This window comes from Oryzias melastigma, linkage group LG3 (genome assembly GCF_002922805.2).
Source record: "Oryzias melastigma strain HK-1 linkage group LG3, ASM292280v2, whole genome shotgun sequence".
Classification (NCBI taxonomy): Eukaryota; Metazoa; Chordata; class Actinopteri; order Beloniformes; family Adrianichthyidae; genus Oryzias; species Oryzias melastigma.
This window is the reverse complement of record NC_050514.1, coordinates 15,343,473-15,370,906: the sequence shown is the minus strand read 5'-3', so window position 1 is coordinate 15,370,906 and position 27,434 is coordinate 15,343,473. Positions and strand designations below refer to the sequence as shown.

The following is a 27,434-nucleotide window of genomic DNA, read 5'->3' as shown; positions in this document are numbered from 1 at the left end:
AAAAAAAAAAAAAAAAAAAAAAAAAATCTGGTTCTAATGGAACCACTTCCAAAGCTGGCTCAGAGGCATGGCAAAGAAAAAACACGAATGCAGTCCATTTACCTTTTTACCAGATATGGATGGAAAAGATCTAAAATGGGACAGTTCGCACAACATAGCAGGGCAAATCTTGGATAAATCTTTAGACAAGAAAATGTATCTGGAAACCTACCAGGAAAGGGTAATAAAGTTAAATAATCTCATTTACCAACAAATCTATTTATTTATATTCACTCATTCATTCACAAATAGAAAATATTTAAAACACTTGCAAATCTTACTTGAGAGTTTGTACCAATGCAAGCCCCTTGTGAAATCAACTGGCCAACTAAAAATGAAACTGAACAACGTCCCAGCTAACAGATACAATCAAAGGTGTGACCAGTATCAGTGGACATTGTGGGACACCATTTAGCATTAGGGTAGGGATGGGCATATTTTCCAACATATCCTGCTCTGGCATGTTCTAATTGGCTGGACACACCTGAACCAGGTAATCAGTTATAAGTAGGGAAGGAATATCCGGTAGTCATGCAGACACACTGGCCCTCGAGGCCTGGAGTTGCCCACGGTTGCATTAGGGTAACAGGGAACTGATTTTTGCAAAGGGAGCAGCATGATAAGTTGTCACACATGGGTTTGTGAAAAGTTGTTTTATTTATTTTTTTTTACATCTACTTGGGTCAAACCAACAACTCTGACGATATTGGTTTTTATCTGCTGTTTGTTTCAAAAATCTATTTCTAAGACAGAGTCTTAAAGTATTTTTATGACTCTTCTTGTCTAACAGCAGGAATACATATAAAGTTTTTTAAAGAGGAGATAATAATGACGACATATGACAGTAAGTAAAATGTAAATATAATAAAACTGTTACAAATAGATGTAGAAGTGTATTGAAAATGCTACTTTTGATATTGTAAGACAGTCAGAAAACACAGAGATACAATATTTTTCACTTTTAGTAAATATCACTCCTGATGTGTTTACTCAGAAAATCAAATCTTCCCAAACCACCATTTTATTGTGGCGAAGGGGCTTGTGTGTCTGAAGGCTTTGTCGACTGGGGGGATTGCTCTCCCAAGGCTGCTTCATAAAGAGCCATTGGGTTCCGGTGCATTGTGGATCTGACAGTAGCAGCTTTACTCATCCTCAGCTACCAAAACTAGGCATGGACTGTCAACTCTCTGATGGGAAATTAGCCTGAAGTTATGCACAAGGTTGAGAGCTATTGACTTTCTATATTTAGGCTCACTTTGACTCACACCTTAGACTGGAACAAATCTTCTCAATGGGGGTTACTCGAGTCAAGAGAAGGTGAGCCCAAAAGTGGAGTGAAGATCTGCTGAGCATTTCTGACAGAAGAACATGTGAAGCAGTCTTGTTTCAAACCTCCATTTTTAAGGCAGTTATCAAGATCTGTGGTCCCAATGCTTTTGTTGGTGCCTATACTCAAACTTAAAGGTGGACACAAAGGATGAAAAGGGTCATAACACCAAAGAGGGAGACCTACAGGGCTTGGTTTTCCTACAAATCTCTGGAGGAATCCTAGAGAAGAGAGTCTATTCAACGGTGGATTGTGTAATTCAAATGAAACAGTATCACATCTATAAAGCACTGGAACAGCCCTTTACCCTTTCTATAGTTCTTGAGGGATGTTGGCAGTCCACTTGGGTTTTGGTGACTTGGAGAAGGCATTTAACTGTTTCCTGGTGAAAATGTTATGGGGGGTTCATGCATGACTAACTCAAGACAGAATCTCTTCTGGTGAGAGTTTGACACCAGTAGTTGTCATAGATTCTGTTTATTACTTTATACATACAGTAGGTTTTTGCAGAAGAGGGTAAAAGCAAAAGGCTATGCCTTTTGGGGAAATGGGATTCCATCTCTGCAGTCTGTGGCTGATGTGGTCCTTGGCCTTAAGAAACCATGTTCAGCTTTTGCTAGTGTTTTGCATTATGAAAAAAGGTTGAAATGAGAATCGGCACCTGCTAGTCTGAGGGTGTATTCAGACTGGACACATTTAGTTCACTTAAAGTAAACCACAATTTGTTTCCTCAGATAGTGCAGAACAAATTTTTGTCTAAATACACCCAAGTGGACCTTGGTCCAGGACCAGGAACTACTCTCTGACCCATCTTACGAGGTGACCTCGGTTCATTTCCAATTGGACTGAGCTCTGGTTTGCTCCAAGTTTCCTCAGTCGGAATAGGCTCCAAGCTCGGAGCGGATCAACGGGACCAAAACGGCCACCGTAGTCATGTTTGTGGTATGTAAACAAAGTTGGAGTAAAGCAACCGGTGAGCTGCAGAGAAACAGGGAGCAACGATGAGACATGTTCAATTAGCAACTCATTGAAATGTGATTGGAAGAATACAGGCTCATTAAAACAACTTTTAATGTGATACACATTGCTTCTTGCACTGTTTTCCTGACAACCATAGACACTTATCAGTGTACCTTTTTGGCTGTCACCTCCTCAATAATCGCCTTGCAGCATGCTTTTGACCTACCAATGTAGCAGTAAAAAGTGGTGTCAGCAAAACACAAAGTTTGAATAAGTTTGAATTAGTGAACTATCCTGACAAGAATTCCAAAGCTTAGGACTTATTATTATGATTATTATTAAAATGATTATTATTCCTTCTCTAGTTGCTTTGCCCTACACTGGTAATTCTTGGCCAATGACTAAAGAGATGTTTAGTCACATGGTTTGGTTTACAAGCTTTGGTTCAAAACAGAAATTTCCAATTGAAAAGCAATCTGAATGCAGACCAAATGCGAGGTTCAAGACCATCTGACTTTTCCAGTCTGAATACACCCAAAGAATTTCCTCTGAGTCTAAGGCCATGATTCTAAATTTTGAAGAAGAAAAAAATGTAATACTCCCTCCAGGATAAGAAGGAGTCACTTACAAGTGAGGAAAAGAAGGACCATGACATTGATCAACACATCAGTGCAGTTTCTGCTATCATGTGGATCTTGTGTTGTGGTAAAGACAGTTGAATCAGAAAACAAGGTTTAATTTAATGGTCAGTCTATGTTCCTATACTCATGGACATGATCAATGGACTGTAAAAAACATTAAGATCACAGATAGAGATGGTGGAAAACAACTTTAATGGCAAGGTGGTTAGAGTTTCCTTTAGAGTTAGGCAGCCAAACTCAGCCATCAGGGAGGAACTTAAGGTTAGAGTAGTCACTTCTCTACATTAAGCCGGTTATGGTGAGTTGGTTTAGGCAATAAAGCCCCCTGAATGCCCTTCTGGGAAGACAATACAGGCATGTCCAAGATGGAAGATTCGGGATGGAAAATTCCACGAGAAGTTCTGGGAATGCACCTAGCTGAAAGATGTGGCCAAGAAGAAGGTCTGGGCATCCAAAGTGAGAATCTAAACTCAGAAAGACTAAAATATGGAATAACAAAACAAAAAAGTAAACTGAAAATGTGGATCTGCAGTAAAGTAGATGTTTCATAGAAAAAAAAGAAAACTTTGAAACGTTCTTTTGTAAGTGTTTTCCCCTAGTTCAAGGGCTATTGTATGAATGTTTTTCCGAGTAAATAAATTGAAAAACAAAAAATACTAAATTGGTGTATTAATATTTTTGTTACCAATAAAAATAAATCCACCGCGACAGCCTTGAGACTGCATGATGGTAGGTTTATATTCACTGTCTGGTCACAAGGACTAAAAATGGGACCCAGTGACTCCCCACCTGATATCCAGCATCAAGAGTTGAACAGGGGGGTAACCCCACGCTTACACCGCTAGCGTCAAGGCTCTGTTGCGTGCGCCGCAGTCTTTCCGTAACTTTAAAAGTGCGAGAGAAACTTCCACTGCAGGCGTTCACGTCCTGCGTCTGCGGACTGACCTCTGCGTCGCTGTGAATCCTTTTCGTTTGGTTAAAATTTTGACGGACGCCGCAGCTGATCGTCATCACTTTCTGTGAAGTTGGGACTATTCACGACTTAAACTGGAAACCACGCAAGCGAATTTAAAGTGCATCCGGTATATTTTCAAAATAAAACAAACTTTCCGCTGAACTCGCCGGTTTCAGCGTGTCGTAAAAATTACGTAATTTACGTGTTACTCAAAGTGTGTTGCAGCACAGCGTTGTCAGTCATAGCCATGGACAACAAGAAGCTGATCATAGCGATCCAGCACTACTCTGTCCTGGCTGAGCTTTCACAGGCTGTGGCTGGAGCAGCAGCCAGTGTAAGCCATCGGCTGTAGCTAGTCCACTCCCGCAACGCAACGAAGCCTTGACGCTAGCGGTGTAAGCCCGGGGTAAAACAGAGTGCAGCTCACCGTTCCCTCAGGGGATGGGTCATATAGGAGAACAGTTTTCACACCCTCTGGCATATAACAACTATGTTTAAATCAGTTTCACAGAAAAAAAAAGAAACTTTAGAGTTTGTAAGTTAAAATATCAAATCAAGTAAGATATATATTTTATCTATCTGGAACCTCACAAAAAATCTGTAAATCTTGGACCTACATGTCTTACAAACTGTAATATTTTGCTTATAAGATATTAAGCTTCTGAACTGCTCATGTCTGCCTGTGTGTAAGTGATGTAGACATTGCTTAGCAAAAACACAGATATTGTCCAAAACACACATGTGTAAGCTAGGGAATGATTAAAAAATATGCAAAGCAGTTATGCAACTACTCTAAATTATTAACTTCTTTATGTGGCCTAGGTACAGAGTTGGATATATAAATGCCTTATGTAAGGTCTTATATTATTAAACAGGACAAGTTTCAGTGGTGTATTTTCTGAGGTTCAAGTGTAGGCTCATAATTGCTTAAGAGATGCAAGTTATTTTTAGTTGTAGCACTGGCAGCATTAACATCAGAGCAATGTTTTCGTTATTAATGTTGCCACTCCCAGCGTATGAACCATGACTGAGTACGATTTTTTTTGGACTTCGTTCTTCAAGAACCAAAGCTTTGTTGAATTTATATATATTTTTAAAAAGTCTTACTGGACTCATAAAAAAAATAAATATTAGTTGATTAATTTGTAGTTAGTAGAGTCCAACTTCAATCAGACACGAGTCAAGTACAGTTTTTTAAATTATCATTTATTATCCTAAGATGTTTCTACGTTTTTAAGGTTTTTTTTGTTTTTAAGTACAAAGACCAATGACACTACTAACACCCGCCTCGTCCTACAGATTGCTGCAGCTGGGTAATAATTTGGTATCTCTAGTACATGAAGTATGCTACAAATAAGTATGTTTTTAAATATTAACGTGACAATATTAATAATAATGTAATCATAAAAAGCACTGTGAGGTTTTTAATCTGTCAGATCTCAGACATTTTGCACCCCAATCATCTAAATACCAGGATAGGCAGTTTTCTATTAGTATTTTAATAATATATGCATTTATATTTTACCACTTTTATTAATAGTTTAAACAACGTTTCCTTTTACATGATACGTTTTAGTTCTCAAGCAATCTTCCACCCACGGAGGAGGTTCAAAACAGCGACCTCAGTTTGAGTGCATGCTCATTCAACATGATGCAGCTTCTTCACAAATGAAGCCTAAAATATTCCCTTGTGTTGACCTGCTCACTTCCTTTATCTGCGTCACTAAAGCCTAAGACAAGATGCCAATTGATTGCTTTCAGCAGGGAGGCAGTGATGGAAATATCTACTCCTGGTGTGGAAAAAAAAGAGGATCCAAACAAACACAGGGTAGGGTAGGTCTTTCAAAATACATTTTGCATGGGTCAACTTTCCTGACCTACGGAGGATTCAGAAAGACCTTTTCATGACTTGTTTGGTTAAATAAGGTAAAAGAAAACCGTATTTTTGAAACAAGTGGGGGTGGAAAAACTATTCACTAGTGTCCTTTCTAACAACATTTTTTTCTCTCGCTTCTTTTCTATTATTTTTTTGAATGAAACAACTCATTTATTTAAAAAAAAAAAAAAAAAGTTTCTGTAAAGTTTTGAGAAGTAAGTTTCTCCCCATTGTTACCAGGTTTTAATATGTAAAGCTACTGATAACTGGTATTGCTGTAGTATTACAAAGATGTGAAACTATCAGTCAAGTATGACAACATAATGTAACCCAGACTTTGTTAAATAATCCACCTCAGATCTCTATGTTGTATTGTACACAAACAAATGTAATCACCAGTAAAGATACCCGGTATTTTATTAAAACCATTACTTTGGTGAAAGAAAAGGCTACAATCTATCACTAAGAGTGTATTCAGACTAGGGGTGTGCCAAAATGTCGATATTGCGATATATTGCGATACTTAGTCCTGTGATTGATTCTCAATGGGTTCTCATCAAGTATCAATTTTTTATTTTCATTTGAAGAGGCTGTAAAACGTTATATTCGCCATCCTTTGGTGAGATGTTCCGTTGGATGTAGATAGGATGCGCGTTGGAGACTGGCTGTTAAGGGTATAATGTGCCTGGTAGCTACTTGAGTTATTTAATTTTTGTTATGTTGTTTACAACAATTTTGCACTAAGTATTGGTACTGCTCTTCATGTTTACTACTGTTAACACTGAATTTTACAGATAATTCCAATTCAAAGACATAGTATTACTAATTTCAGCAACACTGCTCTAAAGTGTCTAATATTTGTGGCACAAAATAAGACACAATTAGTTTATTATGATTGTGTTAAAGCTTAAAAATAAATGGGGATATATTTTCCTGAAAAATATGTGTTTTTCTATATATTGTGAATTATTAGAGAGGATTTTTTACCGATTGTTGGAGGATCACAATATCATCGATATCGTGAGTCATGCATATCGCATTGTATCGTGAGGTACCCTGTAATTCCCAGCCCTAATTCAGACTGGACACATTTGCTATTCAAGGCAAGGGAAACTCTTTCAAAACAGACATATTAAACATCAAACTAAATCCTACCAGCAAAATCTAAAACGTGTTGAGGTGCAAGATTATGCTTGGAAAGTTCTGATTATATATATATATTTTAAATATTTTAACATAAAACAATTCACTGTCACATTAGAGATTCCGTTATGCTTCAGACAGAATAAAAACAGATCATAGAGCCTTCATAAAGGTTTTAGCGTTTTATCAACAGGTTTCAGTAACTCTTCTTAATTAAAGCACTCCAGTGTTTACTTGTGAAGCACAATGCTGTCTGATCTGTGCAGTGGAAGAGCTCATTGAACCGTGCACTGATCCACCTCTGCAAGTCGGCCTTGAAACAGTTCGCTCAATTGTCCCCGAACAAAACTGATCATTTTTACAGTTCAGGTAACCATTACGGCTGCAGTTCTTTACGTTTGACAAAACATTGTGGTAAACCGAGCTTTTTAATCAATTCAGTCGCTGAGAGAGGATGAACACAGCTGGCAAATGAGTAGAAAGTTACCACAGTGGAGCATCTAACCTGCCATAATAATCCACCTGACCTCAAGTACACATGCGCCTCTCATGTTTATTCATGGCGCTCAGTGCCTTTAAGATTTACAGCATTCGTTGTAGGAACAACATCTGCACAGCTTCAAGTGGAGGGAAGTCATAGCAACAAGAAAAATGGTGCAGAGAACAGCAAGGCTCGACATGCAGGAGACAAAAAATATATATATCATTAATTGGATCTAAAATTCTTTGTAAGATTGTGCTTTTTAACATGAAGTTGATCCTTTTTGTGGTTCCGATTTTGCACAAACACTCAACAGTTTGGTATGAGGATATACTGTCCTCAGTCTGTGGGCGGATAGAGAGAATCCCCTATACCCAGACGTGTGGAGGGGATGCACAGCGTAGGCAGGCAGGGCCTTTTACTCAGGTTCCCAATAATTTTGGATAATTGCTAGATTTCTCCAGCCTCGCGCAACTTGCATCATGAGTAGGCACAGCAGAGTTTACAGTGGGGTTATATTGCTGCTGACAGAATACAGTGTTTTCATTCTCTCCCTCTCTTAATTGTCATTCCCTGCTCACAGGCACATTTCTCTGGCAGATTCCCTTGAGAGAGGTTTCCCCAGAATCTACGTAAAAGGATTCCTTCCCACGCCATGGTCTTAGGAAGAACTCATTTTCATCCACCCGCGCCTTGCTCATGCACACACACAGCCTCCCTCTCACCCTGGCGCTGTGTCCTCGTGTCTCCCTGTTCTCTCACTCTTATGTTTTCAGTTTCTTTTTTGTCTCTCTCCACTTTTTAACACCCACCCCTCCCCTCCCCATAACTTATGGATCCTCCGTGGGAGGCAGCATCTCCCTCACACAGCAGGCGTGGGCCCTTACTTTGACAAATGACATGCTGGGCCCACCAGCATTGCGTGGGGGGGGAAAAAAAAGCTTTAAGTTAAGGAGGAAGAATGGATTTGATTGGACGCTGAAGCTCAGGGGCTTTTTCTTGGCAGCAGTATTGGATCGGACTCTGGGAAGACGTGAGAAACATGGGAAATCTGCAATACCGCTTTGTGTCTAAACTACAGTATGTTTGAAAAATAATGACCACAAACCAAACTGTTTTCAAAACTGTCACAGTTGTCAACTGTGACTATAAAAAGTTCTGCTCTTGTTTTTTTTTTTTTTTTGCACGCTGCAGCTGAAAAATGTAACTTGCATTCTCGCCTAGTCGATCATCTTTTAATAAATCACTTACGGGTGTTGTTTGGCAAGCTGTTGGGCCAGAGAAATAGCTGAAGGATCTCGGTCCAGAGCCAGAACTGTGACTTCGGGAACCGTGTTTAGAATTTCTTTGGTATGACCACCACCGCCAAATGTCATGTCCAGGACCACCTACGTATGTGAAAGAAAGAAAACAACACGTTCATCTCGCAACAGGGCTCCAGGACACCATAAACATGATTCATCATCATTATCATCGTCACAATGCTAATTCATCATTTAAGTGTTTCTTTCCAAGTGGTCACGACTTCTTTTAAAGCTGATTTTTCTGTCTATCTGATCTAAGGCATCATGATATCAACACAGAGAGAACGATATATGGGTAATACTGAAGATGAAAAACCACAATTAACAACATTTTGGAAAGCTTTAAAATACTACAACTTCCAAAAAATAAGACAAGTAAACAATGTATATTACTTTAAAATTCAAGTTGTTTGTAAACTTTTTATTTAATATATTTGAAGATAAAAGATAAAAAAAATTAAACAACCGTTTTTAATCTTTTTTGAGTCAAGGTACACTTTTTCCTTGACAAAAATCCCACGGCACACCACCATCCAAAAATGTAAAAAAGGAGAAACTCTAGTCTGCATTGATGTCCCTCCACAATCTCATGTGCATTTTTTTTCCACATCTCTAAGTTTCATTATTGTGTTCACTTTTTCACGCTCTGGCACTGGATCCCGCAGGAAGCTCAACCGCTAAGAACGAGCTTTAGCTACAATTTTTGTTGGAAGTGAGAGACTTTACCAACCGAATCAAAACAAGGAAGTGAGGACATTAACCACCTCTGATTGGTCAGACTGATGACATATGATTAAGCCTCTAAGAATGATTAGCAGAGACAGTTGAAGGGGCGGGACTTTTCAAAAAACAGAGCTAGCTGTGGCTAAGACGGTGTTGTCACTTACAAAAGTGCCTTTAATAGAATAAAAAAAAAAAAAAAAGTATTTTATGATCTTTCATACTCCTGTCTACAGTGTTTTATCAGGATCTGTTTGGTTGAACACAAATGGTAAATGTTTTAAATAAGTGAAAAGAACAATTTCTCATGATATACCTGACCCTCTCTCACGATACACTGATTCAAAAACACTATTAAAGGAGCTATATCAAGCAAAATCAACTTTTTTGAGCTTTTAAATGTCTTACAATGGTAATTCCTCATGAATAACAACCCTATAGCAGTATTTTGATCCGTTAACGCATCTCTGAGCATTCCTCTCTGAACACCAGCCCCTTCCAACCCCCAAAAACAAGTGGGTCCCCACAATGAGACAAGAAAGAGAAGTGAAAACAGCCCCTTCCAGGAAGAGTCTGCGCTGCACTCCCCCCAGGCTAACACAGACAACTGTTTTCTTCGCAGAGCTAACGGTGCTCAGCTAAACACTTTCATTTTAAATGCAGAATACCGTATATCTTACAGTTTTGTCTCCAAAAATCTCGGGTCTAATAGGTGTTTGTTCTTCAGTGTGCCAAAGGTAATATATGATATATATATATCATACTAAAACATTTAATTCAACATCTTTTACATAAATGACTTGTTTTTGTTTATAATAAATGTCTAATAACTATATCAAGCAAATTTCAAGTCAATATACCTGTATGCCATACCTACTCAATGCTTTATTTCTAAAGTGCATTTAACAAAATTAATATATAATAAATTAAATCCTACAAAACACTTTCCCACTAAGCTGTGATTGTTTTCATGAAGGTCTTGAGTTTGTCCTGAACTCATTTCATAAGTCCGAAAAGGCAATAACTGGGAAACAGCTTTTAATGAGTGGATGTAAGACCCTCTACAAAAAAATGCACATAATGGAAGATATATTCAGTGCTCACTGTTCATTGGTTTCAAGTATTTTTTGCTTATTTTGACATAAATTGGGATTTTAGCTCATAAAACAAACAAAAACAGAATTTCAGAGAATTAGAATTCTTTGGAGAAATCTGTCCAAATTTTGCAGTACATGAATATTTAAGCTGCTAACCAACTATTCCATTATTATAGACCCCATATCATGCAAAATCTACTTTTTTTTTTGCTTTTAAGTGTATTATGTTAACTCCTCACAAAAAAGACAACCCAAAAGCGGGATTTCGCTTCATACACGTATCTCTGAGCCTTCCCATGTATTATTTTACATGTCAACTTGGTCCACTGAATAAATATATGAATATGAATATACTGTCTATGCTCTGAGCACCAGCCCCTCTCAATCCTCAATAATGACTGGGTCTCCAGGTTCATAGGTATGACTGTTGGGGAACAGCCCCTTCCAGGAAGAGTCTGCGCTGCCAGCACCGCCCCCAGGATAACACACACATCCACTTTCTTCACGGAGCTAGCAGTGATCAGCAAAACGCTTTCGATTAGCATCGACTGTGAGAAGAAGTGGTTCATCTTCACCTAATCTCTAGAGACAACAATAGCTCTCTTCCAAGGCCGGCATTATTTAGGATCTTTAAACTTAAAGATTCTCCAGAGGTGTTTTTAAATTGGTTTGGTTTGGTTCAATTGTCTCAGTTCAGTTCAATATCAGGAAGCCTTTAGACCTAACAACCAGACAGAAGACTATCATTGACACTCTTCATAGTATCAGTACAAGTTGAACCGGTTTTTATTTAGTTTCATAATCCAGAACAGCTTTAGAATGGGTTGATGTGGTTGTATAATGAACTTCTTACCGATTTGAAACCAAAATGAGAATCTGACATTTCAAGGGTGAGACATTAGTACTATCCCCTGGTGACTTTTACACTTTAGAGTTTTTTCAAGAAATAAAACAAAAAGATCTCTAATTAACTTATGCTCTTGCAATGAGTGGCAACCTGGAGAGCCAGTAGCCTGTTTTGAAAGCTCCAGAGCTCATGAATGTGACTCATTGCATGCATCAAAAACATAAACAAACCACAGAAGGGAAAATCATAACTTCATTCAACTGTGCCAATTTTGAAAATGACATTAATCCAGTCCACACAACCGACCATTTGATCATAGAACTACCTAAATGAAAAGGTTACTGCATGTTGTTTCCATGGAAATCTTTCCAATGGGTGCACACACTCTTACTTATGAAATAAATGTTATGTATAAACCCCAGACACATTTAAAGTGCAGACGTATTGGAAGTTATTGTGTAATTTACATGCAAATAACAAGTTCTTAAAGTCTATGTGTAGCATCTTTTGACAACCTCAGTGTGAACATTGATAATGATAGTGAATTGAATATGTGGTGATTTATCACTAGCGTTGTACAAAATTAAACAATGGACCTTTTTCACGTGATGTCATACAAAACGGCGAGTATGCAATGTGACTTCCGGTTACATATTATGTCTATGGTTCAGAAAACTGTGAATATATATTTAAGGTTAGTTTATATAAATAGATTTTTGTCACTGTTAGTGCAGATTGTCACTAACCTCTTAAGACCTGGTGTCTACAAGTCTGGACATCCCATTTTGGGTTATATTACAACAGTAGTTAATTGTTCTTAACTAAGGCTCCATGACTACAAAATGTAAAAGGCATATCAAACAAGAGCTCGAGTCTTTAGAGCTTAAAGATCAACTCTCATAAAAATCATGTTTTTGGTGTTTTTAACATGTCCTTGTGGGATTTTCCTGATAATGGAGGACATAAAGAAAATTAAGCTCAAAATTGTATTTGTGAAAATGTCTTAACTCGAATTGTTGTGAATCAGGAGCAGACAAAAAGACAGATAGTTCAATCAACAGGCCACAACAGCTGACGCATCCACATCTAGATGACTAGATCCATGTACTTCTTGGCGTTCCTCATCTGAGCTGGGATCTGGCTCAAAACCGTACGGCTGGATAACTAACATTGCACGCAATTTTTTTTTTTTTTTTTTTTTGCATTGATAATATTAGGTTGGGGGTGTGAGGGGCTGTAAGCTAGTGGTAAAGTGCTTAAACAGAAATCAATCAGCAAAGGGGAGGGGATGGGGGGCAGCTTGCTCCACGCCAATGGTCCTGCTTTCTTTTATTGTATTTTCTATTAATTATATCTCAAGTTCATCATTGTCCCGCCAATGACACAATCTGAGTGGTTACACAGGCCACGGCGCTGAAAATAGCCAATTAGAGCAGGAGTAGGGGCTGTGTTCTTTCTCACATATGAAAGAACAGAAAAGTTTTCAGCTATATAAATAGCTAAACAGATAAACTACTGAGAGGAACTATATGTTACATGTTGTAAATAAATATGTAAACCCACCCCCAAATATTTGGGGTGTGTTCAAACAGGACACATTTGGTTTACTTGAACTAGTGAACCAGAGTTTGTTTCCCCGATAATCTGGAACAAATTTTCAGTGGGAATGCACTCCTGTAGACTCTGGTCTGGGACCAGGAACCGCTCTCAGATCCATCTTTAGAGGTGGTCTCGGTTCGTTTCTAATTGGACTGAGCTCTGGTTTTCTCTGAGTTTCCTCAGTTTGAACAGGATCTGTGCTTAAAGTAGAACAACTGGACCAAATTCCCACCGTGGCCGGGCATTATGTAAACAGAACAGGAACGTAGAAACCCATGAGATGCAGACAAACTTGGTGCAACGATGAGACACAGCAACTCCTTGAAATATGGTTAGATGAATGCAGGCTCAATAAAACAACATTTGACCTGAAGAGCATTGCTTCTCACACTATTTTTCTGACAATCTATAGATCACAAACATTAATTAGCGAATCTTCTTCGCCGTCACCTCTTCAGCAACCACCTTGCAGCATGCCTCCGCCGTACTAAAGTAGCAGTAAAAAGTATTGTACCTGACGATGATACAGACGTTAAAACTGGGTCAGTGAAATATAACGTTTGAATAAGTGAACTATCCCGATAAGAACTGCAAAGCGTAGGACTGGTCTATTGTTTGGGCGAGCCACAAGCAATCTGCGTCAATCCTGGCAGGAAGTTACGCCAAGATACTCGAGAAAATACATTTTCTAAATATAACTATTTTTTTACAATAAAGTACCTCTATTGACAAAAGTGATTATATTTTTCTATCTAAACAGACTGTAGAGATTAAAATACAGTATTCCGCCATTATTCGCGGGGGTTAGGGACCAGAGACCTCCGTGAATAGACCAAATCCACGAATCCACGAATACAGAAAACGCCCAGTCTCTGTCTCACCCCCGTTTGTTACCGATCCATACTCCTCAAAAACACTTCTGATCATGCTTTGTATACATTTATTAAAGAACGGTGGAGTTTTGCCTAACAAAAAGAAGTTTTTTTTTAATCCAGAATAACAGACTGCAAACTTTTCATGAGGACTGTAACTCTCTCTCTGTGCCTTAAAAAAGTGCATGCTTTCTCCTTTATCAGTTAAGTGTCAGAGGGCAACTATATCCAGAATTTGTTGGTTTCATCCACAGTAAACACCTGCTCTGGATGATAATTATTCATTATCGTGATTATCAGGATATTTTCGAGCCACTTCTGAGTCAGCTGATGCCATTTCTCCATGCAGGCTTTAGTGTGCATGCGCCTGTGTGTGTGTGTGTGCGTGCATAGGTGTGTGTGTGTAGCGGACTCAACTGCGCTCCCCTCCTGTGAAATTCACACAGCCCCTGCAGCATCTTTGGAAGCAAAAGTTTCATACAAGCATTTTAAGTTGTCAGAGTTTTTGTGATGAACCAGAGGAGTCACGTGACTGAAAAAAACACAAATCAATTTAGGGGATGTGGTGGTTTTGGATGTCTTAAAACACAATCAATGACAGAGAGGCAGAGAGCAGTTGGCGACAAGTCAAGATGGACAATGTCATTATTTGTAGAAGCTACAAATAACCACAGCTGAGCAGAAGCACCAGTCGACTGTCACGAAAAAACACACGTCTGGTGTGAGCTGGAGGTGAAGACGACCAAGTCTGGTTCCAAAGTAGCGGCGTCTATATCACAAAAACATGGCCACTGAATTGACTGCATTTGACTGGAGCAGGAAGCAAGTCATTTTCTACTGGTGACATCACACTCGCTCAGTCCAGATCTAAACTGAGCCTAAACTCTGGACATTCCAATTCTGTTTAAACGTAACCCTTTAAAACTAAAACTTTAGCTCTTTTGTTTACATTCTTTTGAGCACCTTAACTCATCCACCTTTGACGTAAATTAACATAATTCCTGCAGATTCTGATGGAGAGAAAAAGGACCTAATATGCAACCCTTTACAGCAACGTAAATGAGCTGATTCTGTCATAAAGAAAAGCGGCTATGCGCCGTTATGACACGTTCCAACAAACTTTTTACGTTTTCATTCAACATTAGAAGAGATGCTTTTTATCAGTTGTAAATTATTTTTCTCTCAAATAAAATAATCTTAAATAAAATAAAGTGTTGGAATTGTTTTATTAGACATTTTGTACAAACTATTTAAGTATTACTTTTAATGCAAATATTGACTACTAATATTTGGTATTGGCACCAAAAAAAAAACATATCAGTTGACCCCAACTGTGGTGTTATCTCATCTGCTCACACAAGACATTGTTTAGACACCCAGATTGTGTCTCTCTTTAAGTCAGCAGATACAACTGTTAAGGGAAAAGAGTCTTATCCAGGTAAATCGTGACCTTATCCTGGGATTTTCTAAGTTATAATAATCATCTCTCCTTGTTTCATTACCCACGTCCCCTGGGATTTATTTCAATGTCAGCAAATGATAGGGAACAGATGTGAAATGACACAGAGGGAAACGGCAGCTTTTTCCCTACAAAAACATGAAACATGTCAATCGATAGTGACGTTGAAGGTAGGGTGTGTGCGTGCATGTCTGAGGGAAGAAGTGATCAATGGCGGTTCCCTCTCTCCTTTCCAGCGCACAGCAGCAGATGGGGAGGGGGTGTGGGCTAGTGGGATGAGTCACACGCATAATGAACTTGCCTGTTGTGCTATTCAATACGAAAAAAGGAAAACGAAAACACAAACAACAAAAAGCAAAGTAGGATGTTTTTTTTTATTAGAACAGCCAACACAAGCAACCAGGAGACAAACTGGTTTTCTAGCTGATGTTTGGCACTTGTCATAACAATCATACTTTACAATTTGATGACGATGTGGCCTAAAGAACAAAGGTAAAGCCTTTTTTTCCTTTTTATCTTTGTTTTTTTTTTTTTTTACTAGTTCAAATGACAGCAAATGTTTAATATTTTTAGGCAGGAGACAAGTAGAAATATGAATACTGTTTATCCTGGTTTGAATCCTTGCTGCATCGAGGACAAACACCATCTATCTTTATAATCCCAGTTCCAGCCCCCCTTCACTCATAATTTATTTAATAAAATAGCCCAAAAACTGAGGGCATGCCACAAAAATTGCAAATCAGGGGTGTGTGGTTATTTTTAAAACAGCATTAAGCCTCGTTCCTTCAGCCGAGAGGAGCTTCTTGAAAAGATGCAGATATTGCTCAAGAATTCCCCTGCAATATCTGCCACCAGATGGACAAAACTTTCAAAAAATGTTAGATTTTTTTATGACTGCTGTCAAATAGAACAATTAGGAATTTGTTTCACATCATACTAAACTATATGTCTCTGTCGAGGCTGAAAGCTAACATAAACATTTTTTAAATATTATTTTCATGGTTTATTTTGGGTTAGGGTGTGTAATATCTGCCTTTCCCAGCAGAGGGAACAGGAGAGTTAAGAGCGGTTTAAGTGGTGCAGTCCAACAGTGAAGCCCACAAGGTGCTTTCATGCAGGACACTTCAACTGTCCTTACTTCTTCCCAAAATGAAAAGGTAAACACATTTCAGACTCTCGTTTTGTCATGACAAGATTTTACAAACCAACATAAAGAAAAAAAAAAAAAAAGAAAAAAAAAACTTCTATTAACAAGGCTTTGCATGTTAAATAAAACTCCTGGCAAGGTGTGGAAAAATAAGGGCCAGTTAAATTTTCTTGTGGTTGAATTCATTAAGCAAAGGCAACCAGGAACCTGAGAGAAGCCTGAGTACTCACCTAAATCCTACTTGTGACTCCCCAGCCCAGGTCAGTTACAGTGGTAGATCTAAAATATCACTGAGGGGAGTTTTTACAGATCTTGTTACACTAACACACAGACCATTAGGGAGACAGATACACAGGTACAGGATCGCTTTTCTTGTTGCGTCCGTTGCCATGGCAATAGTGGAGGTAGCAGGTTTGCATTTCTTTCTCTGCCACACAAAGTTCAAGACAAGATATGGGTGCAAAACATTTAGGTTTGAGGAATGAATAGATATTATGAGAAGATACAAGTGGAAGTTGAGTTGATGGGAGTAACTTTGGCTTTGCAGCTGCGGATGACTCCCCTGAACCATGCATATATATTTTACTCTTAAAGCTATGTCGATTAACTTACAATAAAGTTACCAATGAATGCCTCAAAAGTTTCATTGCAGCTATTTTCCTGCACCTAACAGACATATATATTTCATTTTTATCTTGAGGTTGGTGAAATAAAACATCTGCTCTCCCTCCTTTATTTCAATAAATGTTAAAGCTATGTGTGCTGCCATATGAGGTGGGAGAAGGACATTCGCAAAACAGATGGCTAGTGAGAGCAGACAAACTCGAAAGGCATGAAAGCTTCCCACAATTATCCTGTCAAGAGATTATGTTGACGGTGATCAGTCATGTCTCAGATGCATGCGGCCAACTGCCTCATCCCCCTAAATGAGGCAGCGCTACACATACGAGTAAGTCGGCAAGAGCGGCTGAATGAGTGATACAGTAGCGCAAAAATGTAAGAGAAAAAAAAAAAAGAAACTTTTTGCCACAAGGCCTCTTCTAAATGCCGCTCTGTCTGTTGAACTAATCTCTCTTTTGTCAAAAGAATGTTGCAAAATTACAACAAATACTTTCTTTACTCATCTATTCAGCTGTGTTTGCACTCTTTTGAGGGAGGTCTGAATAAATGGGTTTGAAGAAGTACTTTGGTTGGTCAAGACGAGGCACGTCTTAGTGTAGGAATAGCATTAGTGAACTGCCTCTCAAGTTTGTGGGTCATTTCTTTTAAACAGCAATAAATAAATAAAAACCTACAGTACACCAGGTAATGTGTGAAACTCAAAGTACTCCGGAATGACCTTTTTAGTTGTCTCACGGCGTTTAGAGGGCTACAATTCTTTGTGGAAAAAAAAAAAAGAGGCTGATGTCAATTTTGTAAAGGAAAAACTGACTCCACTGTTACAGAACTATGCTGCAGCACACACTAAGATATTAGGACGTGATGTTATTACTGCAGCATGAGCGAAAGTTTCCTATTTATACAAGTGGATTAATGTGAACCGCTGGAATTTTGTTATGTCCAGAACCTAGATCTTATAAAAGGTCAAAAATCTGTTTCCTTGATTCAAACAATCTAAGCCCATCATGACAATTTAATAGGAGCGCACTTCTTGTAGTAGCAAAAGAGAAAACAAATGTTTAGACGGTATCACAGGAAAATCCAAACAGGTGTTGTAATATGAAAAAAGTTAGAAAACACATTCTAATTACCTGTCAAGAAAAAAAAAACATTATGGGGGCTAGGTTTTGTCTTTGTTTTATGCATAGGATGGAAGGAACCCCATTATTTGGAATTGTAACTAAAAAAAATGACATTTAGAGCCAATTTAAATAGACCTAAAATAATGGGAAAAGGTAGCTAGACATACAGTAACAGTAAATAGCGTATATTCATACTAATGCTGGCTCTGAGTGAGTAATGGAAGACTGAAAATTTTCTAAAATATAGAAACATTTTAAAATATATTATTTTTAAACTAACAATAATATTAAATAGGAGAACCATTAATATTAAAATCATAATATTCTTTAAAGTTCATATTTTTTCCAGCATCTCTGATGCATTGCAAAGAGCTTTTGAGGAGGAAACATTGAGTTCAAGAAAGAAAAAGACTCTTCCCCTGAAAAAAAATTGTCTGGAAAACTGACTAAATAGACTATTAATGACATCATAAAATGGACAAACCCACATAAACATGTAAGGCTGCTGTAAAACTTTGCATTTCAGCCAACCAGACAAGTGCCCAATCCCTAAAATCAAAGTGGAGAGAAACCAAAATGTTTTAAATCAATCATAAAAACAAATCCATTTCCTGCATGTTCCACATGACCTTTTATGTTGTAGCATTTACTTTTAGAAAATGATACAACATTTTTCCAAAAGTTCATTTTTAGCATTTGCTGTGACATGAAATAAGTTATTGGTCTACAGATTTGTATACATCTCACGAGAGTGAGGACATACTGCGAAACTATCTCAACAATTTCAGGAAGCTGGCTAGTCTGTCTTGTGGTGTCTCCCATACCTTATATAGCAGATTCCAGGCACAATGTGGGTCATTGTGAAACAAACAGGCAGGATATGTAGATCTATGTTTCCTGTTTGGTCATGTCACCTAACACCTCAGAAAGAGTCATCAAAGTTTACAAACTCAAGAATTTCTAGACGTTTGCCTCAACACATCCCACTCCAATCAGGTTTTATCTATTGTTAAAGCATTTTCAGTGGACTATTCATTTTAATTATGCAGTTTTTTTGCCAAAATGTTGTTGTATTCCAGAATAAAGTTTCTTCAGTGGCAGGTGTTCATTAGAAATTCACCTCTGAGTTGTGGGTGGGACTGTTGGGGCAGAGAAAGCCTTCCCTGATTCCCATCATCCATCTGTGTACACGCTCTCCCACTAGCTTCCAGTCCCTCACAATCCCAACCTAACATAGCAAAAATTGTGAGAAATATTGGAGATATCCAGAGTTACAGTTTTGAGCCAGATACCAGCTTAGATGAGGAAAACGAGGACGTACATGAATCTATGTCTACAAGTGGGTGCATCAGAATGGAGCAGAGCAGGGAGCTAACTGTAGCACCAACATCACTGCTACAGGCTTCTTCCAACAGCATTTTTTTTTGTCTGCTCCCGATTCACCATGGTTTTATTATCTGAAATTCAATGTTGACCTTAATTCTTAACCCTTATGCTATAATGCTTACAATGAAAGTGGGGTCATCTGGACCCCACAAGACAGCACACAGAACTTTTTTTTCAAGGATTTTTTTTTTAATCTTCACTGGTATCCGTGGCAAACATGAAATCCTGTCCACTTTCGTCCATGTTTGTCATGGAAGGGATCACACATCAATGTAAGGGTGGGGTCATCTGGACCCCATAAGGGAGCATGAGGGTTAAAAACACCAGAAACACAAATTACTTTGGTCTGGGTGTTTAAATTTACCTATTTCAGATGCTAACAAATACCGTCTGATCAAACACAACAGCAAAATTGTTAATCATTTAGAATGTTCATTTAATAAGAGTAGATTATAAGTAAGGTTAAAAAAGAGTATTCTAATTGATAGGTACTTTTTTATGGACACAACGATAAAGATGCAAAATCATGCCCTTGTGAAGTCTCTCTAGAGGAAACAGCATGAATTAAAGGAAGAAAGCAGCAGAGAACCTGAGGCCTGATGGGAAAGAGGCGAACAACACGATGCAGCAAATCTAGAAGAAAAATCACCAGGCAGGTCTGTGGGAGCCTCTAGCTTAACAAGACCTTTTAATTGTAGCGCTTCAAAATCAACCCAAACAGTAAGTGTTTCGACAAGCTGAAGCAAATGAAAGTATATAGTTTAGTTAGTACATCAGGGAAGAAAAAGTGAATCCGAGAACAAATTGGAGCACAGTTTATCAATGGCCTGCCACATTTGTAAACCGGCTCACACTTTTACGTTAACAAAAACATTATTTAATGGGTTAAAAAAAAAAAAAATCAAACCATGCACGGTTAATGACTGTATTCTTTTGTGTAGCAAAAATGAAAAAATCAATTTAAAAAAATTACCAAAATGAACAGAAATATGTTTTAGTTGTATATTGTCTTTGTCTGGTCTGTTTTAGCTATTTTAGTTAGGAGCCTGAGCAGGAACTCTGCTTGATGTGTTGCTGTAAATAATAAACACAATGCTATTCTATGTGAATAAAAACAATAGAATAACATTTGTTGCTTCAGCTCAGGTAGAGGAATTTTGTGCAAAAGTATGCAACTGCCGCTGTCCAAGGTGCTGATTTTTGAAGCGTGGATCTTAGGTGACACTCAACATTGTCACATGGTTTGGGTTTATGTTACTTGATAAAGCAAAAGGAAATCACAAAAACACAAACCTTAATAGACAAATGTTTTGGAGGCAAAAAAAAAGTACATTTGGACAGTTAATTCTGTATTCTTATTGGTATAAGGAGAACAATTTGAAGTTGTCATGTAAAGTGATGTACTTTTCCATTCAAACAGCAAGTTATCATCAATCCTGGCCTTTTTTCATTCTACTTTCCCCTCCTGCCTCCTTTTTTATACAGTCTCTTATTTTCGCACTAGACCCTTCAGATAAATTAAGCTAGTTTGGCCTCCGTTCTGTGGATACATTTGTTATGGTTTTCAATAAAATCTGGTTGTAAAGAGGAGAACCCCGGTCCCTGATCTCCTCTTCATGGAAAAGGTTCATAAAACCTGTGTCAAGTATCCGCCCACTTTAAAAAGTCTTACAGCACGCTGGTGCTGCGGGGGCCTCTGGAGAGACAAGAACACTTGTAGCATAGTGGAAACTTTTAAGACTATTACTTGATATGTGTGTGTTTAAGATGCACCATGTGTTCCATTAATGAAAATTAATAAATCGTTCAATGATTATTTTTAAATAACTTTAATCATAGACTTTTTTTTCTTTTTCTAAAATCACATTCCAGACTTCAAAGCAAAAAGACAAGAATCTTTTTTTGTTTATTCTTCTGGTCATTAGCACAAAAAAGGAGAAAAAATATACCGTATATATCCTAAACCTTTGCAAATGAAGCTGCAGATCGAATGTGGAGGCAGTGAGTGACAGCTGTGTGAAAACTGACTGGACAAGGAATGGTTTGGCAAAGGGAGGGCTCTCTCCTGCCGTATGAGTCATCCCTCTCCACACCCACCCCGAGTCAAACTGTCTGCATTAATGCTTATTTTGTTTTGTTTAGACTCTCTTGCTTCCTTTCTCTTTGAGAACTCACTCTACTACATCTGAACAGATGATGAAATACCATTTTTTGTACAAAACTGAACTTTAATAAGCAGGTCTCAGTTAGGAGCACAACATATGCTTCTCAATAGGAAGATGAGAGCCGACTGATCATTTTTAGAAACTGCATTATAACTGTGTTTCAAGCAAAATACATATTTTTTTAATGATTTGGCTCTGGACAGGGAAGAGAGGTTCTGGGAAGCTTAAGAGCCGTGTATATTGAACAAGAAACCTTCATAGATACTTGATTGTTTGATCCCTTCAATTAGAGCATTTCAACTATGAATGTTGCCTTTCAGGTTTATGATTTTTTGTTTTCAAAGTTCATGTTCTACTGTTTATGCATTACTTAAAGTCCCCCATGACAATTTTTTTATTTAAAAAAATGTTCCCAGTTGTGTTTTAGTTATGATTATAAAGTTTTTAACCAAAATCCCACAACCTAAATTTCTTAAAAAGCCATTTTTCATGTAGATCTGAAGCCTCTGTTTCCACAATATCCTCTGAAGGGGCGGAGCTTTTGGAGCTAAGCTGAGTAGCCCCACCCCTGATCTCCCCTGTCTGAATATGAAAGCTCTGTGTCTCGCTAGCATAAATCTTCACTGCTGCTACATTAAAAATGTCAAGCAATATCAGAAATGTCCAGCCGTATTGTTTTGAGCCGGATGTCAGCTCGGACGAGGAAGTGAAGAGCTTCATGGACCGAACTTACTACAAAAGACTGCGGTCAAATGAGCTGCCATTCACATTTCCGTGGTCACACCAAGAAAGTCTGTGGAGATTTTCCAGCGTTTGCAGCCCTGCTACAGAAAGTATTGTATGAAACTCACACAAAATATCCAGTGATGGCTGATTTGGTCATCTTTTCGTCTTCGGCACCTGAGCTAGCCACGCTAGCCGGGCCAGATGAGGAGGTTTGCACATGTGCAGCAGAGCTGTTGTGTCGTAAAGAAGGCTCATTAATTCAAACAGAGCTTCTCTGTGACAGTTTGATTGACAGCAGTTTAAAAGGAGAAATCATCAGAAATGCAAAACCAAAATGATTTCTTATTACATTTGTTCTCTTTCATAATAAAATGCAACACATACATGTTAAAAACTCAAGAAACATGATTTTCAGACAGACTTTGAGTTGAAGTAGCAGCATTGTTTTGTCAAGTGGTTTTAAATTATTGTTACAAAGGGGTAATTAAGTCACCTTTTTGCTTTTCAAAACCCAAAAGTCCCAAAGTCTTGGGAAGATTTTTTAAGCTGACCTCTGATTTAGTCATTTTCATTTCTTACCTTGGCCTTTCATATTTCTCCAACAGTTCACAGCTGCATTTCTTTGACCAAAACAACCCATTTTATATAATTTTTATTTTTAAAATGCTAAACATATGACAGAAAAACTATTCTAATACTGTTCTAATAAAGGACAGTTAATAGTTGGTAAATATAGGAAATTCTGATAACAGCTATTCCTTTGTTTTAACTAGAAAGATGAAATAAGGTCAAAACGATGCCCCGCATTCCTTTGAAATCACCACATGCTTCATTGGTGCATGCACTGAAAGTGTGACAGTGCTGTCACTATAGTGTGCCAAGGAAACAATACATCGCACATAAAGCCAAAGACAAAACACAGGCAAAATTCAAAAGGCGGGTTAGAATCCTCAAACTATATTCACAAAACGTAAAGAAGCATCAGGAAAGATGGCTTCCCCCTCCTGAAGGTGAATGTCGTGTCACCAAAAGAAGACAAAAGAGAAATAGGGCCACATCCATTAGGGAGTGCAAAGAAGAATCAAGCCAAATGAAGGCCACACTGTAGAAGGCTAAGTAATAGGAAAAAGGCATCTAGAGGCATTTCAAATGATGCTTCCAGTAGTTTGAAGACCAGGTTCACATTATGTAGAAAGAAAGAAACTAGGCAATGAGGGTGGGGGCTGTGGAGGTGGCTTGAGGGAGGAGGGAAGAGGAGAGAATGCTTGGATGCTTTACTCTGAATCTCTACTAACAGATTCTAGACAAAGTTATCATGGATCCTTTCATTAAATATCTGTAAATTAAATGCTTCACACATTATTTCCATAAGTTGTTAACTACCTGCAATTTACAAAGAATGTTTTCTAGTATTATTTCCAGAGCAGCTGAACTAAAAGTTACTGAACATTCTGCAGACACACCTGTATTTACCCCCCAGCCCACACACATTTCTATTGTGTCTCCCACATTGATTACTTCAGGGTAAATGGGAGCAATCCAGATTGCATTGGCCCATTAATCAGGAGGAATTGCTGCAAGGTGTTACCTCTGTATCCATTCTGATAGCAATGTCAGCATTTCTGTGTTTGGAAAGGAGGATTCATAACGTCTAAACTGGAAAAAGTAGGTGATAAATCCAAGCTTGATAAGTGAAAAGCAGAATCAAAAGGTTCTTGTTTTGTATCCATTCTTAAAATTATTTGGTCACAGATTGCGCTGCAAGAAGCTGACAGACTGGTGCGGCTTTATTATCAATTTAAATGTTATACTTAAAATAAACTGACAAACAATTAAAATGACAAAATGTTTGATTTATGACCAGGTGTTGGGTACAAGTTTTCAGTCTCGTAAATCTTTGTAGATTGTCGAGGGCAATGGTCAGTCTGCACGGACCTTGGATGCCTGCAGGATATGTAGAATTATTGGTGAGAGTTTCCTCTGCGGAAACACTGCAGACAGAGCTCTAAAAAATATATTTCTACAAACTAAAAATATTAATTCAGAGCAATTTCCTTTGGAACAAAGACGAGTGGACATCTTGACTGTAAAAGCAATGGGCGTCTGATGCATTAGTAGGAGGACAGATGAGCTACAAGATTTACAGCTCAGAAGTAAATCAAAGGGCGTAATTGGCATCTACATATGTAGTGAAGTGCTCACCATTTCTTCGCCTGGTCTAACAGTATAATTGATTGCTTTTAGAAAATAGTGAAAAACACAAGTTTCAGAGAGTATTTGAAGTACGTTTAATTAATATCATAACAGTGGGTTAATGACTAAAAAATGAATGCAATTAAGATAATAAAGAGAGAATTTGTAAGATTAGCTAGTATTTCTTATTGGTTTTTATTTAATTTCATATTTATTCATTATTTATGTATTTATTTTTCTCTATGCTCTCCTCCAGTTATTCAACAACCAAACAGACAGAATTGTAACTGAGTGGTTTCCCCTGCCAGTTCTCTCATCTGTCCACTCTCAAAAGTGCAGTGTGAAAGCAAACCAAATCTCTTTTGGTATTTCCCTCCCACTTCAAACTAACTCTGACAAACTGCATTCATACTGGCTGTCTGACATTTACAGGAACAGAGATGAGAAAACAAAAAGGTTGGAGCAGGTTTTACAAGATTTTCACCGCTTTGACATTTCACATCAAGCTTCATCCCACTGTGGGTGGTGGACGAGCTGGCAAGACACTGGACGAGTGTCTTGCCTAAGGACCCAATCTGGGTGGGGATCAGTGGATAACCCTGGGAATCGAACCCAGGGCTCCTGGGTGCCAGCCCTTCACCTAGCCCACTGAGCCACCCAGCCGCTTGCACTTAAATAAAGAGCAACAAATCAAAATCATCCTGATGGCCGATCGTATGGTTGCAAGTGCATTTAACAGAAAATAAGGAACAAGTTTCACACGTGACACTGTGGCCAAACTTATTGTTAAAACTTATTGTTAAGTTAAAAAAAACAGGAAATGTTCTGGATCAAGCAAGATCTTCCTGAAAAAATGGCAGTCATATATATAAATTGTCTCTAGTGAAGAAAAAAAAATAGAAATTAATCTTAGATAGACAAAGCGCCTGTGAAAAGTGACTGTGAAAATGCCTTATCTCTGGTTCCAACAAAATCAAGCCAATTCATACACAATTTTTCCATGATACGGACGTCGCCATGTTGGAACCAGATGACGTTAGTAAACTGTGATTGGTCAGAGTTGGTCTGAGTCAACATTTCAATGACAACCACTCTCTCTAATCAGGAGTGAGCTTGTTGGAAAGTCCCACCCATTACACTGAAAGCAGGCTCATTTAAACGTTTTGAACATTCGACTTAGGGGCAGCGGGCACCACACCTTTTTACTGAGGCATCTGATTGGCCAGTTTATAACTTGAATAACTTGAGATAAAGAAAACATTTATCAAGACCATGTTAAAAGAGAAACGGTATTAAAGCAAGAATGATTATTCTGACAAAAATAATGACCAGCGGATACTGTGGAACATGAGGAAGGAGAGGATACTGTGCCCAGTTCTCATAGACCGTCAATGGATATGACAGATTGCGAGTTGTGAGGGACGCATTTAAAAAAAAAGAAAATAAAAACAGAGGAGAAGCTACTAAAATGACAAATTAATTAATGAGTTACTCAGACTAACAAACAAAAGGACCACAGGCATTAAAACACCGCATTCATGTGTTGCATTTGTAATTCAAAAGAATATGAAGGTCAGTGTAAATGGCCAGACTTCCTATTTATCTTCCTTACAAACTTCAACACATAGAACTTTTCTTTCACTGAGCTAAGAAGTATTTCAAGTAGCTGCTGTGCCTTAATGAACACAAAAAATGCCTCTTTTTAATCTTAGGAATGCTGGTTGACTGTATTGGGAAGAACACCTCTTTAAGAAAACACATAATCCTCTTCTGATGTTCAAACATAAATCTATGTGAAACAAAAGATTTTGACTAGTCGGTATGTTTACCAGAAATGGAAAATGGCATGTCCTAGTGTGTTTGGCATGTCTCTAATATTAATGGCTTTGGAAGGGAATTATGTGTGCAGAGAAAGGCTTGAAATGTTTCAATCTAAATGCAACGCTTTTATTTGACATTCAAATACCACTTTTTAAACTGACGAACAAAAATTATTGGAATTCCAACAGTTTTTAAAACACACCTGAATACAGTGTTTCCCCATGTATTCATGTTTCTTTATTTGTGTTTTTTTCACTAACATGACTCTTTCGGTTCGTCACAAAAACTCAGACAACTCAAGACGCTTGTATTACATTTTTGCCCTTGCATGGAGAAATGTCATCAGCTGAATCAGAAGCAGATGAAAAAAAATCCTGATACGCTGAAGAAGATGATCACAGGGGATAATTATCTTCTGGAAAAAGATCCCCATGAGTCTAGATCGGTAACTGACATTGTTCTGGACAAAGTTGGGTGGGGACTGATTATAATCTCCAGAAATTCGGTTCATTTTACAAGAGCCTGAATTGATTCAATTCCAATTTTCTTTTCAATTCTTTCGATTCTTCAGTTCATTTCAATTTTGAGCTTACACATTTAAACACATTTGTTTAGAAATACATTAATAATCTACTATATGATTTGGATGTATTTATAATAATCTGATACAGTTCACATAATGTAAAACGTATTAGTAAAACAATGAGATTGTTAACAGGATACAGTGTTAATGGTTTCTCAAAAGGAGAAGCTCTCACAAAAATTTTCAGATCATTGTAAACATTTTTTCTGCTTTTCCTGGAGGGCGTTTCAGTTTGGCCACTAGGTGGCGATCACACTATGTTTAAGACCACAAATGGCTACTTTAAAAATTATTTCCTTAAAAGAGTTAAGAAAATCCATACCAGTGGGTAAATAAAGATGTTCCATTTAG

General features: G+C 37.9%; 1 protein-coding gene across 2 annotated transcripts in view; it reads right to left on the bottom strand.

The window, feature by feature from the left end:
- Positions 1 to 27,434, bottom strand: part of mettl15 (methyltransferase like 15) — a 53,056-nt gene that overhangs the window by 11,749 nt on the left and 13,873 nt on the right. The window contains exons 1-2 of one of the 2 annotated variants that reach the window (XM_024296235.2): positions 16,698 to 17,031; positions 8,674 to 8,810 (exon numbers count right to left, since the gene is read on the bottom strand). In XM_024296235.2, the coding sequence (XP_024152003.1) occupies positions 8,674 to 8,798 (125 nt within the window). In that variant the 5' untranslated portion in view covers positions 8,799 to 8,810; positions 16,698 to 17,031. Of the gene's footprint in view, positions 1 to 8,673; positions 8,811 to 16,697; positions 17,032 to 27,434 lie in introns of those variants that run through there. The other variant, XM_024296234.2, reaches the window with a different exon arrangement.